Raw genomic sequence first — 20,494 nt, 5'->3', positions numbered from 1 at the left:
GCAGGGAGCGGGTGGGGCTCCGAGTCCCCCATCTGGCCCAAACCCTGCCATGCAGGGGCCTGGCTCTCTCCTGCATCCCTCGGGGAGGCCCAGCAACCACTGTTGCCCAATTCCCTAAAGCCCTGGGGGTACGTTTCACCGGTGGGTAACCCGCACAGCAATGAATATCACCTGTAGGACCTACCGTCATCCAGTAAGAAGTCAGCAACCAAGCCATTAACTCCATGAAACCCTAAGTCAACTCTTACTTAGCTCATGCCTTTCCCAGCCTTTGTCAATTTAATTCCAGGAAAGGAAATGTAATAAAAAGTAAGCAACAGCATTCGTAAAAGTTAAAAACAGAACTTTACTTGCGTAATCCTATTTAAAGCATTCCTCCTTCACGGTCATGTGAAGATACGGCGAGAAGGGGACCATCTACAGCCCAGGGAGAAGGTTCTTACCAGAACCAGACCCAGCTGGCCAACCTGATCAGACTTCAGCCTCCAGAACCGGGAGGGACAAATGTCTGTTTGGCCCGCTCAGTGTACGGCGTTTGTTCTGGTGGCCGGAGCTCACCCAGATGCCATTCGCTGATGCTTCCCTTCTTCCCTCTCATCTAGACCATGAGCTTCATGAAAGCGGTTCTTTGTGAAGAGCGCTGCTTAGAAAACATAGGACTTTGGGCTTCGCGCGCAGGAGGAAAAACAAAGTAACTTGTGAAGTGACAAACGGATTCCCGTCCCCTCTCAGCCCTAAAGCGGTGGCTCTCAGCCTTGGCTGTGCAGTAGGAACCCCTGGGGAGCCTGCAAACTCTTGGGGACCTGGTGACACCCTGGGCCAATCAGATGGGTCCCCAGGGGTGAGATCCAGGCATCACTAGCATTAAAGGCTCTCCGGGTGACTCAAATGTGCACCCAGGTAAGACCAACCTCCCTAAAGCTAAAGGAGCAAGGTACTGGGGTGAGGGGTCCCCGACTAGAAGGAAAGCTGTCAGGTACGCCTTCGTGTTGCTCAGCTGAGTAGCTGCTTTGCAGTTACAGAGGGGATGAAGGCTGAGTGAGACAGAGGGTGGTACACTGTTTCGATAAATCAAAATAAAACAAACAGCAACAAGTTCACACAAGAACTTTTTATTTGAGGCAGGAAGTCTGGATGAAAGGGTTACAACAGTTCCCGGCAGCCAAAATCCAGTTGTTAGTGGCACTATTTCAACTTTGTAGATTCAACTTAGTCAGGAAAGAGTCCTAAGGTCCTACTTTCCCAGCTGGACAGGAAGAAGAGCAAAGAGAACTGGAAGAAGCTTCTAACCTACTGATACTGCTCCTTAGACCTGACACCGAGCGGGCCAAGCCCTCATGGCCTGGCCGCAGGTCGCTGACCCACCAGGAAAGGCAGAGGCCACACTACACTACATACAGGGAAAGTGACCCGGGGAACACAGCGGCAGGTCACCTGGAGGGGGAAGAGGCACTGAGAGCTTCAAAACTCTGCGTTGAAGGGGTAGTCCTTGTGGGAGGCACAGCTGTTGGGAGAAAAGGAGGAACATGTTAGCTTTACAAGGGAAGGGATTTCGACCATAAGAGAGGACCGAAAGCCATGGTGAGAGTCTCATTATAGACAGAAATACAGGCCTCAGAGACGAGCCAGTGTCCAGACTTCAGGTCATGGATCTGTGCTGGGGGCCCCCGCAGCCCCCCTCCAGGCTCCTCTACTATGGGCTGTCATCAGTTGGCACCTGTGTGACAGACCGCAACCCCCCCTGCCCCCCGTGTGCCCAGCACTGTGCCTGAGGCAAGTGGGGCACCAAGACGCGGTTCCTGCTTCTGGTCACTCAGGCTAACTGGCAGGACCAGAGCATCCCATAGTCTGAAACAGTAAGAGGGTGACCAGAGAGGGGTCAGGAGTCTGCATGTGACAGAGCCAGTGCTCTGAGGACACAGAAGCTGCCTGGGGTCAGTGGGAGCTGAAGGGAGCTCCACAGAGCAGTGCAGAGTGGGACACAGGAGACAGGGGAGGAGAGAGTCAGGGTGAGTATGTATGAATATGGCCAATGGCTCGTGCTGGAACAAGTTTTGGCACTCACAACGGAAAGGCTGGCGGGGCATAGTGTGAAAGGCCCAGGGGGAACCCAGCACAGGGCCCAGAACGCTCCAAGATTTGGAGTCATTCAAAACATCCCCAGAGTCTGCCCCTTTTCTGGCCTCCCATCAAGCCTGAGTAACAGGACCCTGCCCTCAGCAAGAGGCTCACTGGAGCGAGAACTGCCGAAAAGAGGCAATGGACATGTACGCCTAGTGAGAGAGAGGCCTAGGCGAGCTGGGAATGTGGGAGCCAGCCTCTCCCTCCCTACTCCAGCCCCAACCCGTCCCCATGAAGCATCAGCAGCCCCCAGACTCATCCGACAGCTATTTCTGAAGTGGCACTGGAGAGCGGAGGGAGTATAAGGGAAAAGGGACCGTCGGAAAACCACTGCTGTCTGTCAGCCCCGAGAGCTCCAATACGCTGTGTCAGCAGTGGGAAGGGCAGTGGGAAGTGAATGAATGATATGGAGACTCTCACAGGAGAACAGACATCACCTGCTGAATGATTCACTTTTCTCTCCCTCACCCACTTGGTTCAAAAAGGATCTTAGTGCCTAAAGGTTAAGCATTAACACAACCAGGGACATCAGAAATGGCCTGGTGTGCCAGTGCCAGTGATATGCTGTTAGTGGCCTGTGAGGTCTGTGATGGCCACGTGCTCACAGGCACAGTCACACCCAAGCGCAGGAGAGTCTTGCCCAGGACGCAGAGCCGGCGGACAGGTGCGAGGGTGGGGGGGCCAACAGCACTGCCAACGGCACTGAGAGGGAGCAGAAGCAGGAGAGAGGAGGCTGGCACGCGACCCCACCTCAGGGCAAGGCCAAGTCTTGCTCAGAGGACTAACTGCTGGGAAATGGGGAAGAAAGAGAGGCCGTACACATAGTGAGAAAGGAAGCTCTTGGTCCCCACTGTAAAATGGAGGTTTCTTCTTAAAACGCAGAGAGAATGATTTTTAAACTTTGGTTACTGTACTGTAGGAGAAAGGGGAGTGGGGGCGGTGGGGGAGAGAGATACAACAACCTTCCTTGTCACCTCCCTCAGTTTCCACACTACAAATCGCAGGGAACACAAGAAGCCAGCGAATTCGCAGCTGGAAGGGCTCTGGGTGACCATCAGTCAGGGAGGGGTCGAGAGGTTTCCTCAGCCTCAAGCACCACAGTCTTCCTACTGAACCCCTCTGATTACGTCAGTATGAGGTAAGAGTCACGTGCGAATTCTCCCAGGAAGGTGGGCCAGGAGCCCCATCGATCATCTGGTTTCAGATGAGCCGCTAAGATTTGAAAATTAATGCTAAAATGTGTAGTTGCTGCAGGTTAGGCCAACAGCGCCCCTGGGGTGGGAGGAGAGATCTAGAACCATCGGCTGGCATTCTCCCCTTGGCTGTGTGCAGTTCAGCTGACATGGGTTCAAGTGTTTCCCACTGTGCACAGGTGAGACAGCAAGGTGACGTGCACCGGTGGGAACCACTGCTAACGGGACGCGGACCTCATGGCCTTCGGGAGCTTCCCTCGTGCTGCGGCCTTAGCTCCCCTCCCCGCGCGCACTCACCTCACCAAGGCGCACACGCGCCAGTTCCGGTTGTAGCTGAGCAAGGTGGTCATATCCACGCTGCTCAGTTCGAAGTCAAAGACCTCAAAAGAAAAAAGAAAATCCAGTAAATTCTTCAAATAAAGGTCAAACCCAGAATACAAAGTATCCAAACAGCTCCGGGCGCGGCCGCTGAGGAGAGGCTGCCCTGAGTGGGGAGGGCGGGAAGACAAGGGTCCGAGAAACGGAAGCGCAGTTTCTTCACAGAAGGCCACGGGCCGCCGGGATACTGCCCGGAACAGGGCAGGCCCTCCCCTCCAGAGCCTCTGAGTAAAATGGGACTTTTTAGTTCATTTTGTGACTGTCACAATCACAGAAGTGCTGAGCAGTTCTGTGACGAGCACAGGTGGGAAGAAAATGACAGATCACAAGCATCTCCGCTTCCATTTACACTGAAGCGAAGGAAAAAGGTCACGCAACAACTCCCACACAAGGACCGATCGGCAGCACGCTGAAGGGAGACGCTACACGACCCTCAGAGGGGCCAGAGAAATTGAGAACGAAGTCCGGCTGGGGGCTGAAGGGTGCTGTCAGAGGCGGTACCTGAGATGGGCCTAAGCAGCCCCTCACAGCTAGACAGAGGACAAGAAAAGTCCATCAGGAGGGGAACCATTCCCATGAGGGCCGCGGGCTGCTGGCGAAGAACTCAGCCGTCAGGTAGGCCAGCAGCCAGTGAGCCTGGCAGGGGCGGCGCACGTGGGGACGGGGAAGGCCCTCATGTCAGAATGTCCAGAAATCAAGCCTGCTGGACACTTGCTGGTGACCTCTGTGGGCAAATGCGCTCACTTGCTGTCTTCACCGGCTGGCTCTCTGAGAGGTGACAGGATGGTGGGGGTCCCACACGGGACAGTCCAGGCATGAGAGGAAAGGCCCTTTGTCCTGTTCCGCTGTAAAAACCCTGACCAAGCAGCCAGGATCTTACCTGAAAGTTCTCAGCAATGCGTTCAGGTGTCACGGACTTGGGGATCACCACCAAATTCCTCTGAATGGGGAACCGGATCAGAATCTGCGAACAGAGGGGCCGAGTGTGTACGTACACCAATAACCTACATTATCATGTCCCTCAGTCTCATCTACATCCACTCCCCAAAGACGGAAATTCCAGAATGTCACATGTAAGGAAACGGAGGCTCAGAGAGATCAGGGTCCCCCCGAGTCATGCCACGTGCTGCTGTGTCTCCCAAGCGTCCTGGTCACAAGGAGGAAGCCATCCTACCACTTGGGAGAAAAAGAACATTTCCTAGGTGGCTGGTACTGAGTGCTCTCCTGTGAGCAGGGAGAGGAGCTTCCCACATTCTCAGCAAATGCGGGCCCCGGGGTGGCCTGTGGAGGTAGGAGGCTGGCACCCCCGTCCCCACCACATGGGCATCTTCTGGCGTCCTAGTCTATGTGCCCCATCTACCACCCGCTCCAGGACCTCAAGCCGCACTTCCAGGGAGGGCTTGGCTGGGCTTGGTCACCTCTCCCTTCCCACTAAGGGGACCACTATGAATGCAGGGAGTTCAGGGAACAGTCTCGGGCACATGGAGGGGATGGTACCTGCGCTGTGGTTTTATTGTGCTTGGCTGCGATAGCTTTGATCCTGGGATCCTCCAACAGGGAAGGGTCCTCAGGCTTGGCCCTGGAGACAGAAAGACGGCCTGTGTGAGCACCCAGCCTCACTTCCACTTGAGGACAGCCCGTGGCTCTAACTCCCATGGGCCTTTGAGGGCAGCCCACCAGTCTCCTCCTGATTTGAAGCTCAGGTACAAACTCCCAATCCTTGGGAAAAAGAACGGCCATCTTGCTACTAGAAGAAACAAGCAGGAAACCCAATGAGAGGCTCCTGGGTAGGTCTGATAAGTGGCGCCAGAAGCATTTTCCTTGATGCTGAATTTTTCTTTCTAGCCATCTCCAACCTTCACCGATGGACACAATCCAGTGGGAACCTCACCAAGGCCTGTCAGGAGAGCCGAGGGGACTGTAGGCCGTCACCACAATGCCCTTGGACTGGCAGTACTGGATTAACTTCTCCTGAGTGAGATACGGGTGGCACTCGATCTGCAGATGCAAACAGAGGGCTGGGGCTAGCGTGTGGGCATGGTTGTGAGGACATACAGGAAGCCCCCCCCTCCCCAACAGAAAATGATGTATAGCCAATGTCTGAGCTCCCAGATATGCTGGAACAGCAGTCCCCATTTCCCAGCAAGTGTCTTCGATATGAATAACAATAATGTTGTTATCACGGACTGTGGCCATGGGCCCTAAGGGTTTGTTCTGGCTTTGGCCAATTTATCAACTGTGATGGGCCGCCAGCTGATAATCCTGGAGAGCCTGAGTCATCACAAGCCAGGCTCACACCCTGTCTCTCCTGCAAGTGCGGCTCCCAGGTGGGTCATCATCATTCTCAGTCCCAAACTGGGACCTGCCTCCTGGCTGCTCCCTGGGGCACACAGACCGGAAGTGACTGCCAGGTTTAGAGAGTAACTGAACAGCCTCCCACACACACCTCCCCCCCAACCATGTTTACCTGGTTAACAGCCGGCTTGTATTTTAAGCCAGGTTTGTTTAAGATCTTCTCGACTTGGAGATGATTGAAATTGGAGACTCCAATAGCTTTCACGAGCCCTTCCTCCACCAGCTCTTCCATGGCCTACCGACAAAAGAGGGGCTGCCTGCTTCTGACATGTGCCCCAGAGGACAGGGATGAGAAAAGCATCTCTGACTCCCATCAGTTTAACGGGCCCTGCCCTTACTAACCGGCACCGGCAAACTAGAGCTCGGAGAAGCCAAGAGACACCAAAACCAAAGCCTGGCTAGCTTTAAGAAGACAGGAAGAGCAAAAATGGTGACCGAACACCAAAATGCAGGGGAAGACACAGCAGAGCAGATCACTCACAGGAGAAATAGATACCAGCAAGGAGGGAGAAGACCGAGTCAGCAACTGCCTTACCTCCCACGTGTCCACAAAATTGGTGTCGCTGGGAATCACATTGCCTTCCCCATCCAGCGGGAAATATTCCTTCCCGTGCTGTTGTTACAAGAGCACATGGTCAATGACAGCCCTTTGCAGACCTGGATCTTTAAAAGCAAAGTTCTAAAAAAAAAAATGACTCTTAACTACCATAGCTAAGCTTTCAGAAGATCATCAAGGGCAAACCCACGGGCCACTATGAAAAGTTAACAGGCAGAAAACTCCTGAAGCCCCCAGACCCTGTTCCTTTCAATTGGGTTACAGCTGACTGTCCGATGGAACCAGCACAATACAACAGGGCTAGAGGACAAAAACCACATTGCCTTCACTCTGGCTGACAAAGCAGAAAACAGACCCTGTGGCTAGAAAGAACTCATAACGAGAGTGTGTTTGGTGCAGAGACTCGGGCTTCCAGGGGATGGGACCTCTGTGCAGAACGCTGGACTGTACCCAAAAGTTGATGTGGGTACAGAAGATGACAGCCAAGGAGGTCTTCGGGCCACGTACAGAATGTCCCCTGACCCATGTGCGCGGCCACAGTTTGAAACGGTACCAGCGGCAAATGACACAGCGCAGCACTCCTCCAACTCTGTAATGTTCAGTCGAGTCGCCCATGGTTCAGATTCAGCAGGCGTGGTGGCTTGGGGGCTGACAGCTCCCGGGGACAGTGCCCGGGCCAGTAAGGACTCACATAGAGCATGTGCCCACCTGTACCCTAAAGCCGGAGAGCCTAACACAGCCCGGGCTGCATGGAGCAACAGCGGCCGCCTACCTTGAAGCCCGTCGGCCAGTGAATGAGGTAGAGGTCCAGGTAGTCCAGCTTCAGGTCGCTGAGCGTCTTCTGGCAGGCCCCCTTCACCATGCTCTTCTCGTGGAACGTGCACCACAGCTGAGGCCGGCGAGAAAGCACGTCTCAGACGGCAGCCAGACGGCTCCAAGACACCACCCACCCCCTCTTATTGGGATGCTGTAAACGGGGATGAGGGAGTTTCCACTGCACACCGTGGAATCGAATTTTCCAAAGGAAGGCAGGATCATTGGGTCAGGGAAACCTGTCAGAGGGACCAAACTGAAGGCCTAATGAGAATGGACAGGTCAGGAAGGCTCGGGCCCTAAACATGAGCTCCCATGGCCATTTTCCTACAGGACTGTGTCTGTGGGGTCAGCCTCACCCTCCCACCCAGGGTTCCTCTGGGCACGGACAGCCTCCAGGTGAAAGACGGCGGCCATCCGGGAAGACCCAGCCTCCAGACGGAAACCAAGTTCTGTCCTCAAAGAGAACTCCCTGGAGAGGGAGCACCAACCCACAACCTAAGCCTTGCCGACAAGGGGCTCTAACCAATGGCTCTATACAGAATGACCATCCAAGAGACAGTGGACCGGTGAGCTCTGGAACCCTCTATGACCTGTAGTCAACTCATTTCCCCAGAGGATGGTCTTGGCTCCTGCACCCACGCTGGCCTCGGACAAACAGGAGAGAGAGGCCCGTGGCCCGGGCTCCCCTGCAGGGCTGCACCTTGCTGACGATGAAGAGGTCCTCACGCTTCACCACCTGCTCCTTTAGCTTCTCCTGGATGGCCAGCCCCACCTCGTTCTCGTTCTGGTAAACGTGAGCGCAGTCGATGTGGCGGTAGCCGAGGTCAATCGCCATCTTCACGGCCTCAGTCACTTTGCCTGGAGGGGACTGAACGGAAAAGGACCGGAAGGCACGGAGTTCAAATCAACAACGAAGCAACCCAGGAAGAACGAAGGGCGGCGGGACCTTCAGCGTGAGCCTCCCGCTGAAGGTCCCGCCCCTTTCCCACGGCTGCGGATGGCCAGCGGCTTCCCCAGAGCTTCCAGGCTCTGGGGGTGGGGGTAGGGGGGGGCATGTGACCCAGCTGAAAGGCCACACGACTTCACCTGAGCATCCTCAGACCACTTCGCCGCAGCCCACCCTAAAAACACATGCCACAGCTGTCTCCCTGGCTTCTCTACATCTGTTGATTTACAAACCACCGTATAAAAACAAAACAAACAAAAAACACCCTATCTGAATCTTTTAGGTTCCCAAGACAGTAAGGGATGCCATTTCCTTCAAATAGCTCAGAGTATTTCAATAACTGCTGTAGCTATTTACCCAACGCCCATTTGGCTTCTGAGCTGTCACTGAACGCCCATGCTTTACTCTCTCCTTTTGGGTGTGGAGTCGGACACTGGCAATCACTCGTTTTTCAGTAGTTTTGGGAGATGATCATAAAGTCAAGAACCTTACTGATACGGACTCAAAGGCAGCTGCTTTCTTTGCAACCACATGAGAACCTGCTCTAAGAGGCAGGGGTGGGAGACGGCCCCTCTGAGACACCAGCAGACAGAAGGGAGCTGGGAGGAGAGGGAAAATGGGCTTCGAAATGTGTGGGCAGAGCTGCAAAGAGACTGATGAGCTGTGCGAGCCCAAGCCCCGAGACCACCTCTGTGACACGGACGGGGCAGAGCCAGGCGGTCGGGGAGGAGGCGACCCCTCCACAGCCTTCAAGCTCTGCCAGCACCCAGACTGACCACGTGGACACTTACTCCATCTCCTCACTGATCCTACTCAGACCAGAGAGGCGAAAAATACACACATGTGCAGCAGCCTGTGGAATGAACACAGAGCATTCCTCCAGAGAGCTGGGGGAGAAGGGAATGAAAAGGAAAACTCCCCAGGGCGATGAGCAGCTGCAGACATTGGCTGTTCTGACATCAGCTGTTGTTAAGAGGCCTGGTGGAGGGGGGCGGTGGGGGAGTAGTAGATTATGAACCAGTGGGAACAAGGGTATGGCCGGAGCCTGTTGGCCCACTGAGCTTGTTCACCCCCAAGGAGGGAGCAGGGGGCAGGTTGCTAAGCTCAGGCATAAGAGAGGGTACATCTCCAGACGACTGACCTCCTTTTTCCCTAGAGGACCGAAGAAGCTATGAGAGCAGCCTTCCCCACCACTCAAGATTCAAGAGACGGGGCAGGGAGCGGGCACACTCCCCAGGCCCAGCCTGGCCACACGTTGCATCTGTCACAGCAAATGATGCAAAGGCAGTGGCATGACCCAAACCAGGCCCGTGAGACTCAGTCTCTGGAACTACCCAGACAAGCTCCCATTCTGCTGGGGTCACAGTGCTGGGGGAATGGAGCCAGGAGCTACTTGAAGAGAGCGGGGCTGAGAGACAGGAGGGTCAAGAGAGACTGCTCCTAGCGACATCACATAGCCTCGACGCTAGTATGCCCCAGGGTGACCTGTGGCCCATGAATCCCCACCTCAGACATACTTCTTATTCTACCCAACATGGAGTTGGTTATTCAACTCCTTGGAGCCAGAAAGTGTAAACTAGCATAATCAAGGCTGCCCAAAGAGTGGCACAAAACTGAAAAAAAGTTCATGCTATGTTTTCAGAGAAGCCATGAGCAGAGATGACCAAGAGATCAGCTCAGGACACATGTGCTGGGACGCCGACCACGCTGCTTTCCAAGGGTAAAGAAAAGCACATGCAAGGACTGTTGGACATTTTATAAATTCAACGTGCAGGAGTTGTAGCAATTTCTGACAAGACTCCTAAGAATGGGAGCTATATGCCAACCCCCCCTTTCGGGGGACACATTTTGCAGCCACGGGGAAGGCCACAAGGGGCCACATGCTCTGCCACAGGGGGACTGATGGCCGTCCCCTGGGCTGACCCTGGAACAGACGTCCTGGTTACCAGAAGGCTTGTGCCAGGGCAGATCATGTCACCGAATGGAAAGAGACGAGTGGGGTATTTGACCCATACAGGCTCAAACTGAAAATACGGACTCACTTTTACCAGTCTTCAATACATTAATATACATTAATACGGTGAACCTAACACAAGCCCAGCAGACGCTGTTATCTCTATAGCAAGAGAAAGTAAGGCAAGGAGAGGGAAGGCAATGGGCCCATGATCACACAGTCAGTCAAAGAGGTCAGGACTCAAACCTCACCAGAAGGACCTTAGAGCCATGCTCTGCCTAGAGATCTGACCCCCCGTGTGGGCCTAAGAGGCACAAGACACTGGTCAGTGAAAGGATAAGTGTTCTGGGCTTGGAAAGATCATTCTCTAGAATGAAAATGTACCAGAGTCCGCGAATTATACTACTAATCACCTCAAGCTGACCCTTCCCAGAAAGAGACTAAACAAACTTCTCTTACCACTAACGAATCAGCCAATTTAAGTCACGGTGAAAAATCACACAATAAACTTGGCAATGCTAGTACGTGATTATACCGTCTCTCCACTTCAGGTCTGCATTTATGAATGCAAACACAGGGGAGTGGTCCAAACTGAAACTTTGAAAAGAAAATAAATCATGAAGATATATTTCCATACATTTCACAGGAAATCTACAGAAAACCATTATAGGAAACATTCAAATTACAGATGACCCAACTGTACAAGTCCTACAGACTAAATCATGTTTTCACTCGATTCTGCCAATCATCTGCTCTGTGACTTGGGCAAATCCATGCATGCCCAACTCTCTTGGACCTTCCAGCTCACGAGAGCATTGGCTCAGACAGCAACCTGACAAGAGTCTGCGCTGACAGCATCATTGGACGGCAGTGAGAACTCTCGGCCCCCAAGGCCCCCACCATCTCCACAAGATAGGCCTCCCTATCTCCTCTATCGCGGCCAGCTAATACCAACTCAGATCATATTAGTGCCCCCCCCTTTAGACACACACACTTTTAAAACCTAATTATCTTCCCCTTTACATGTAGCTCTTACCTGTTACTTTAAAAAAATAACCCTCCCTCTATTCCCTCTGCAAGGTTCAACCAGATTATAAAATGGCGTCAATGGTAATAAAACAAAAATATTTCAGAGCTGAATCCCTTGTAGAATTAATCATGGGGATTTCTGGAAACAGGGGACTGTGTTCTTTCTGATGTTTTTTTTTTTTAATTTTCTCTAGTTAGCAGGTATTATGTTGCAATGGGGGGGTGTGGATGGGACCAAAGGAAACTTTACCTTGGGGAAAAACAATTCCTGGACAAGATGTATGAGAACAGTGTGCCAATGCCAATCCTAGAGTAAGGAGTAGGAAACCATAACTTCTGATGTGAACTTAGATTTAATAAAGAAATACAGTCATCAACCTCTAAAGCCTTTAAAAGTACTGTGATCGCAGAAAAGCTGTCCCCACAAACATTATTTAACCCCTTCCAATGAAATCAGCTTTACTTTAGAGAAACTTAACCTTCGTCTAAGAGAAACTCATTTTTCATTATTAGGTTTGTTTACATACAAGCGGTCTTACAATATAATTTTCTATTTTAAGTGTTTGTTTTAAGTATAAGTCATTTCAACCACAAGCAAGTGTAATAGGCATTAGTGACTTCTTAAAAATGTATTCCAACTTCTGATTAATTCACTTAGAATCTTTTGAAAGAGGAGTTGGCAAACCTTTTCTGTAAGATGCCAAACAGGAAATACTTGAGGCTTTGTGGGCTCAACGGTGGGTCGCACCTGCTCCATTCTGTCGCTGCAGCACAGCAGTCATAAGTAACGAGTACACGTGAGGTGTGTTCTAATAAAACTTTATTTACAAAAATGGTCTGTGGCTTGTAGTTTACCAAGCCCTTCCTATGCCAGAAGAGCATACAAAGAAATGGGGATTAGGCAAGAAGCCCAGCCTTGATTTGTCCTAATTCTCATTCACAAATAAAATTTCTGGTGTCTAATTCAGCATCATGATAACAAAAAGTGAGGTATTCTGACAGTGAACATGGGTATTTTGGCGACCAAAAGCGTTTAATGCCTGTTCTAAGTTAACCAGTGGACAACACAGTCTCAATCAACTTCAGGGAAATCTGAGCAAACTGGCTTCCTCACTCTGTAGGGCACCCAACACTCCCACTCAGCACAAATGGGAGACAGGGGATCTGGTGGTTTGTATAAACAAGGCTTAAAGTCTGCTGTACTCCTAAGGCTCCAACAGACCAAGCATGGGGGACAGTCCAGAGAATAGTCCATGCTACCTCTCGTGTCCAATCCACGGTCAACAGAAAGTGCATTTTCAATGTCTGGGGCAGATAAACCAACCTCATGATCAGTCCGTCCACCTCATTTTACAGCTCTGTACAAATGATAAGGAGCTGACCGCCCTTTTAGTTGCATTATCACATGAAAACAGTTAATCTGGCTACTATTTGGCATCAAAGCTCATAATCAGGCTTGGCAACAAACACACACCAACTAATAAAACCTGAATCAATCTCTGCTGAATTCTAAGACACTCCTATCTCCACTTGGTTGAGATGGCAATGGACCAGGACTGGCCCTGCTTGGGGAAGACTTACTTAAATATCTTTGATCTTGAAGAGGGACGAGGTTGAGGCCTGCAGGAAAAGGAGGCAGGTGAACAGTAAAACCAAGTTACTGTCTCAGCTCCAATGCCAGCACCTCTCCCTAAACCTGGGCTCTTGGGGCCATTACAAGATAATCTCTCTCAGCACATTATTTTCTACCTCGTGTGTTCTTAAAGGGGGAGCTATCACCCCTAAAGAGGCAAAAACTGGTTCAGTGGGGACAAAAAAACCCAAATAAATCTTCGCTTACACAACAGTCTGTGGCCCTCTGAAGGGCTTCAGGACATGAACAGATGTACAGTTGATTTCTGATGTTAATTTTTTACATGGTGAGCAATTAGGGAAAAATGTCTCAATGGTTCCTGCGTGGCGCAGGGATGGAGAAAATGGGAAAGAGGTTAAGAAACGCGGTTGCACTCCCCTCCTCGGTTTGCAGCACCTGGGTGCATTACAATGATCAAACTACCAACAATTTTTCACAAGGTCAGAACACTTACTAGCAAGAGGGTATCAGAAGAAATCTGTTTTAACGGCTTCCTAGCAAAACAATGTCGGTGGGTTTACTTCCTGTCTAACGGGGAAGGCCAGCTTGCCGGGGAGAAACACTCCCTAAGCCACATGGGGTTGGAGGCAGAGATGTTCTCCCAACTGACCAGAAGTCTCCCCCTCCAAAGACAGAAGGGCAGAGTTGAGGACCTTTGATTCAACAGCAGACCAGAGACCACTAGAGCCCAGCGAAGGGTCTGGACGGTACAACACAGAGGCCATGACAGGAAATGTTTCTTAGGTCACCCCTTCTTTTGTCCAGCATCTTTGAAAAAAATATGTACACACATAAGGGGAAAGGGGGAATAGCTATGATCTATACTGTTAAACTTTAAAAAAAAAAAAAAAGATTCCACTCTAAGCCCATACTTGTGCTACTTGTTACGCTGTTACCTCCCCATCACACCTCAACACAATTCTGTACAAACCTCATCTCCTCACCTCCGCCACCATCCAAAGTTATCTTACTTCTTTCTATGAATTCAACACCTATCTACGTATTTCTTTGGGGGCCTACTCTTTACCAGGCATTGTGAGAAATGCTGGAAATACTTGTGAACGAGACCAATGCTACCCTTGCCCTCAAAGAATGTAGTCTGCCAGAATGAATGACCTAAGTATAGATTTTATAATGTTATTTTAAATGAATATGTGGCTTTTCGGGTCATTAAGTGTGCAGGTGCAGTATTTAAAACTCTGTTTAGGGGATGCCTGGGTAGCTCAGTAGCTTAAGCGTCCAACTCTTGATTTTGGCTCAGGTCGTGATTTCAGGGTCCTGAGAACAGGGTTTGCACTTGGCGGAGAGCCTGCTTAAGATTCTCTCTCCCTCTCCCTCCTCACCATCCCACTTGCATGTGTGCCCTCTCAGTAAAAAATTAAAAAATAGAGACGCCTGGGTGGCTCAGTGGGTTAAGCCCTCTGCCTTCGGCTCAGGTCATGATCTTGGGGTCCTGGGATCAAGCCCTGCATCGGGCTCTCTGCTCAGCGGGGAGCCTGAGTTCCCTTCTCTCTCTGCCTGCCTCTCTGCCTACTTGTGATCCCCCTCTCTCTAATAAATAAATAAATAAAATCTTTTTTAAAAAATAAAAATATAGGGACGCCTGGGTGGCTCAGTCAGTTAAGCGTCTGGATCTTTGTTTCAGCTCAGATCACGATCTCAGGGTCTTGGGATGGAGCCCCACATTGGGCTCTGAGCTCAACAGGGAGTCTGCTTGAGGATTCTCTCCCTCTTTCTCTGCCCCTGCTTGCATGCTCCCTAAATAAATCTTTAAAAAAAAATTAAAAGACTTTGAAACCTTTTTAAGAACTTTTATTCCTTATTTACCCTAGAAGAGTAATTGTCAAACAATGAGCCAAGGTCAGGAACCAAATTTTTGAAAACACAAAACAGAATAAAATATTGGAATTCATCCCACCTAGTAGTTTTATGGATCTTTTGTTCCAGTTATACGCTTACGTCTGTGCGTGCCTGCATCATTATGCAAACTGCAATAATTTACTATTGCCAAGAAAGTGTCTTTTCATATCCCTTCCAAGATAATAACCCTCAACAGCTGAAATTTAACTCGGTATCATGGTCCTAATTCAATTACACCCTTAGAGCCATCACTGGACTTCTTGAAGGACACACAAATTACACACACTCTGATTACTCTGGCCAAGAAACACTTTGTGTGAAGCAATTCTATGACCCTTTTCTTATTTCCTATATTTATTTATCTTCAACTGCAGCTTTTAGAGTAGAGGTAAGCCCCACCCTCTGTTCTAGATCAAACCATTTAACGGTGCCCTCAATCCTCTTGTCTCAGGTTTCCTTATCACTGTGTGAATATCCAATGCCCAGGCCCACATTCAAAGTCCCTGGGAAAACCTGGGTCATAGCTGGAGAATGTTAATATACAATGCCCCAAAACTAACTTATACGGAGCTTTCAAAAACACCGGGTTTTGTCCCAGCGCCTATAATACCACCCTTCTGTGCTCCCTACTTTCCAGGTCATCAGGCTAGCCTTTTTATTCCTAGCCATTTCTTGGAGACGCTGTAGAAAGATTTCAGCGGTGTTAAGGTTTCCTCAGTTTTAATACTGAGGCCGGGGCACAGTTTTCTCTGGGCGGTCACCATCGGTGACCAGATTCTCTGCGAAGGTCTGCCCCGCATACGACAACAGCCCCCCAAACCCCCTCAACCCCGAGAGGCAAGCTCGGCTACAAGGGGTCAGCGTCGCGTGTTTGGGGACACGGAGATAGATGCATCCTGGGCCAACTCGCGGCAGCTAATTTAATTATCTGCAGTCTCCGGGCTTAATCTGAGTGCTTATTCCTGAGAGAGCAGAAACGGAAACCATTAAGAATAAAACTATTTAAAAAGAGAGACAAAGACGCAGGTGCCACAGGTGCGGTTCAGACGCGAAACGACGGCGATCGGCCGCGCCCCACACCCCTTTCGGCCCCATCAGCGCCTGGACCCTCCCGGTTCCCGCCCCCGGGGCCCGAGCGCCGGGGCTCAGGAAACCCCCCCTCTGTGGTTTTCCAGCCGGGACCGGATTCCAAGTGCGGCCTGGGGATCCCAGCTACCCAGTGTCTACAGCAGCGGTCCCCCACCCGAGACCCCGGGACGCCAGGCCGGTGCCCGGGCCCCCGCGGGGACCACCCCGTCCCTCCAAGGCCCGGCCAGCCCAACTATGGCTCCTTGGGAGGCCGGGCGTCCTCGGCGGGGGCCGCTCTGGGTCACGGCGGGTCCCCACCGCCCCAGGCCGCGCTGAGCCCGAGAAGAGCCGTGGGTCACGCCCCGCAAGGCATTTACCTTCCAGGTGCCCAGCCCCACGATGGGCATCTTAGCGCCGGTGTAGAGCACGAGGTGGCTGGCCATGACGGCTGAACTCTGCAGACCCCCTCCCGAAGACCATGCCGCTCCGCCCCGGCGCAGGCCTTTAAATAGCCCAAGAGGCCGGCAGAAAGGGCGGGTCCGATTGACGCGCGGCTGCGCAAAGGCGGCTTCTGATTGGCCGGCCCGTGCCGAGGCGGGGGCGCCGCAGCCCGAGGGCTCCGCGAGGATGCGCCTTCCGCTGGGTCCCAGAGGGACCGGATTTCTGCCGCGCCACTGGCTCGCCCACGCCCCACCGGCGGCGGAGGTAGAGACCTCGCCAAGCAGTGGGGGCACGTGGAAACCGGAATGCTTCAGCGAGAGTACCAGACATCCTATAAATAAGTAGACTGGGAAGGAGTTCGGGTTTCTTTTCTTTTCTTTTCTTTTCTTTTCTTTTTTTTTTTTTCAAAAGGGACCCCGAAGGATACATTTGTCTGTGATCCAGCCCCAGTCATGTTCCTGGAGAATAGGACTGATGTCCTATCCTTGTTCTGGAGGAATCCTGCTGACTCCAAGTACAGGTTAGCAGCGCACTTTTCTTTTAGAAAGGTGCCTATTAGACAAACGGCTTGCAGTATTGTCGCAGAACACCTACTGGAGGCTGGAGTTTACAGCCTGTATGTACCCTCTTTAAGGCTATCTTGGCAACCCACCCTAGGTGCGAGTTTTGTCTGTACCATTGAGTGGGGTTGAACAAGCCTTCCTCCAAAAGCCAGCAAGCATCTCCTGAGGTTAGGAATCCCGGATGAGCTTGGTCCAGAACCCACGGAAGACATTCGGTCTTCAGAAAATTTTTAAGACTATCAAAGCAAGTTTCAATAATGTAACTTTACAAAACTCTCTAGAAGCGTGAATAGGCAGAAACCCAGAGAAGAAAAGTTAACTTTAATATTGGAGTTTCAAGTATTTCAAATGAGGATGGGCTAAATAATAAACTGATTGCCCTTAATTATCAGGGAAGAAGACATTATTTTCTAAGACACCCAAAAGAAAGTTGCTGGAAGAGCTTTGAAGACAGTTTTGGTTTCTTTTCAACAACTTCTCTCCCTGATCTCTATCCTACCCCAAATCTGCTTTCTTTGCTCCATCACCCTCTGATCTTTCCTAATCATGCAAGATTGGGAATTACATCTGTAGGGCAATGACTCAGGAACCAGGCCTCACTGAACTCCTTTCTGGTGATTTTCCACTTGGTGACTTCTAAAAGGTGCCCCTGAGGAAAAATTTATACGCAACTGACTAGCCCAGATACTTTTCCATTTGACTTTTATAAAAACCTGTTGATTGGCGGATTCTGATGCTGCTTATCCTCAAACAATAGAATTTTAATTAGCACCTTCAGCTGGGAACTTGGTAATAAAACAGCGATAGCCTGACACTCTTCATTCTTAAGATTTCTGTTGATAGAATATATCCAAAGGTTGCTGTCCAAAGGGCTATCCCTTGGGGAGATGGTAACACCTTAAATGACCAGGTTGGTATACACAGAGGGGTCCTCTGTTAGGGACATGCACGCAGTGTGAAGATCTGGCTGTTTCTCTGATGTTTGAGGATAGAGCTGAGTGCATGAAGGTATAGCTACAGTTGTGACTTGCGAGTAGTCTGTGTGGGTTATGCAAACGTGAAAGTCATACCTGGGGACCTTTGATAGCAACAGCAGTAGGATCACGGGCACATACTGAGACTGCATGTCAACTTTGGAAAAATGCCATTGTGCATCTATCAGAATGATGCTTCAAAAAACCTTCAGTGGAATCCTTCCAAGAACGATTCTAGCACTTCCTATCAAGAGCAATAAGAATATTCATCTTCTGAACCAGTAATCCCATCATGAGAACCAGTAATCTCCTCCTGAAGAAATCCGGGCAAAAGCAACGCGTTTGCGCACGCGTACACACGGCCTCACCCTGATACCGGATGAAAAGGAAAGTGAGTATCGTTCAGATACCGCCTGGATGTGAGCAACTCCTTAAACTTGACACTTAGGGCACTTCACTTGCTCTGTGTGCGTGTGTGTGTGTGTGTGTGTGTGTGTGTGTGTGTGTGTGTGTGTGAGAGAGAGAGAGAAACAGTTCTAACCACATAAAGTAAAACTGTAAGTGTCCAGCTATGGCAATAGACGCGATATAGCCATTGGAAATGAAGACGATGAATAGAGAAAAGTGTACCTGAAATATTACAAAGGTGAAAGTAGAGAACAAAATTGTAAATATGGCCTCATTATACGCATGAAGAAAACATGTGACATAGAGATAAAGTTAGGAAGAAGCCAAAGGAAATGGGAATGCTGTTTGTCAGACTATCATTAATTAATTAAATGCGTTTTGCAACTACAAGACATTTTCCTACTAACTCTCTGATTCCCATAGGATACAACTTAAACTCCTAAGCCTGGCATTCAAGGTCCTGTGAAATCTGGTATAACTGTGAATATATGAAAAACCACGAAATCATATACTTCAATGGGGTGAATATTATGGTAAGTGAATTATATCCCCATAAAGCTGTTATAAACAAATATATAAGGTTACTGGCAGTCTGTCCAACACAGGCCGGTGGGGTGAGGGGGCGTCAGTAGGCTCTGCTTCACAGAGTCACTCAAGGTTCCAGGCTATAGGTTCTATCACATTTCTGTGGTTTCCCTGCTGTCCCAATCCAAATCTTCAGGCTCTGCCTCAGGGGAGCCAAAGAGCACTGGAGAGTCTCAAAGCAGAGGAGAACAGAATGTAATCGAATACAGTAAGCACTGGAAGTCTCTTCCACAATGACAAACAACTATTGGGCCTTTATTATATATCAGGCACTGTCTTAGGCACTTTACATACATTATAGGAAGGTCTTGCTAGTCTATAAGCATTTTATGCATCGAATCACTTAATTTTCACAGTCACTCTTTGCAGTGGGTACTATTATTTTTTTTTAAAGATTTTATTTTATTTATTTGACAGAGATCAAAGTAGGCAGAGAGGCAGCAGAGAGGCGGGGTGGGGGAAGTAGGCTCCCCATTGAGTGAGGAACCCAATGCGGGGCTCGATCCCAGGACCCTGGGATTACGACCTGAGCCGAAGGCAGAGGCTTTAACCCACTGAGCCACCCAGGCGCCCCAGTGGGTACTATTATTAATTCATTTTACGTAGGAAACTGAGGCATTGAGAAGAAAGGTAAATTGCTAAGGTCTCATGGCAAATAAATGGCATAGTCGAGATTTAAACCCGAAGAGTTGGAGTGTAGCACCCAAACTCTTAACCACTACAAATTATTTTACTGTGACTCATAGCTGCACATACTGTACACATGTATGTAAATGAAACAGAAACAAAATATTGACAAAGTAATTCTCATCCTTATGATGTGTAGCATACTCTGCTATTACACATTCTGGGTTTTTGTTTTTTTTTGAGATTTTGTTTATTCATTTTACAGAGAGAGCGCGCACAAGCAGGGGGTGCGGGGGCAGAGGGAGAGGGAGATAGTAGGCTCCCTGCTAAGCAAGCCTGATGCAGGGCTCTATCCCAGGACCCTGGGATCATGACCTGAGTTGAAGACTCTTAACCGATTGAGCCACCCAGGTGCCCCATATCCTGGATTACTTTAGTGCTACTTTCAATCATGATTCACTCCTGGTCGCACCATACATGATTTCATGATACGCTAGTAGATTGTGGCTCGAGGTTTAGAAAACCTGTGCCCTCCACCTGTTCTGTGGTCTTGCCACTACTTCTTATCTCAAGTGGCAGGAAATTATGACAACCATGTACAAGGGACAGGTCAGCTCCAGGAGAAATCCACAGCGTGACCCTTTCTACTATGCCCGCAAAGCTGTCTTTCTTCTCACCTCTGCCCCCTCCATCCTTCTGCACCCTCTGCCAAGCAGTCCTAACTGTAGGATAAGAACTGAGACCAGTGCTTTGGTAGGTAGAAGCCGGGAGAGGTAATGAGCCAAAAGAGAAAGTGTGGAAGCCGTAAGAAAAGGACAGAGGTGGGGCACCTGGGTGGCTCAGTGGGTTAAGCCACTGCCTTCGGCTCAGGTCATGATCTCAGGGTCCTGGGATCGAGTCCCACGTCGGGCTCTCTGCTCAGTGGGGAGCCTGCTTCCCTTCCTCTCTCTCTGCCTGCCTCTCTGCCTACTTGTGATCTCATTCTGT

General features: G+C 50.3%; 1 protein-coding gene across 1 annotated transcript; it reads right to left on the bottom strand.

Annotated features, from left to right (window-relative positions):
• Nucleotides 1–1,096: 1,096 nt before the first annotated feature.
• LOC111152013 (aldo-keto reductase family 1 member B) lies at nt 1,097–16,422 on the bottom strand. The gene is made up of 10 exons (XM_022510282.1): nt 16,287–16,422; nt 8,120–8,287; nt 7,376–7,492; nt 6,583–6,660; nt 6,160–6,282; nt 5,584–5,690; nt 5,190–5,271; nt 4,573–4,656; nt 3,612–3,694; nt 1,097–1,504 (listed from the first exon to the last, which is right to left on the bottom strand). The coding sequence occupies exons 1-10, from the start codon at nt 16,350–16,352 to the stop codon at nt 1,462–1,464; spliced, it is 951 nt and encodes a 316-aa protein (XP_022365990.1). The 5' UTR covers nt 16,353–16,422; the 3' UTR covers nt 1,097–1,461.
• Between the last annotated feature and the right edge of the window lie 4,072 nt (nt 16,423–20,494).

The sequence above is a fragment of the Enhydra lutris genome, unplaced genomic scaffold (genome assembly GCF_002288905.1).
Source record: "Enhydra lutris kenyoni isolate GAN:26980312 unplaced genomic scaffold, ASM228890v2 scaffoldscaffold27, whole genome shotgun sequence".
NCBI classification, from domain to species: domain Eukaryota; kingdom Metazoa; phylum Chordata; class Mammalia; order Carnivora; family Mustelidae; genus Enhydra; species Enhydra lutris.
The sequence above is the reverse complement of the archived record's forward strand: the minus strand, read 5'-3'. Positions and strand labels throughout refer to the sequence as shown.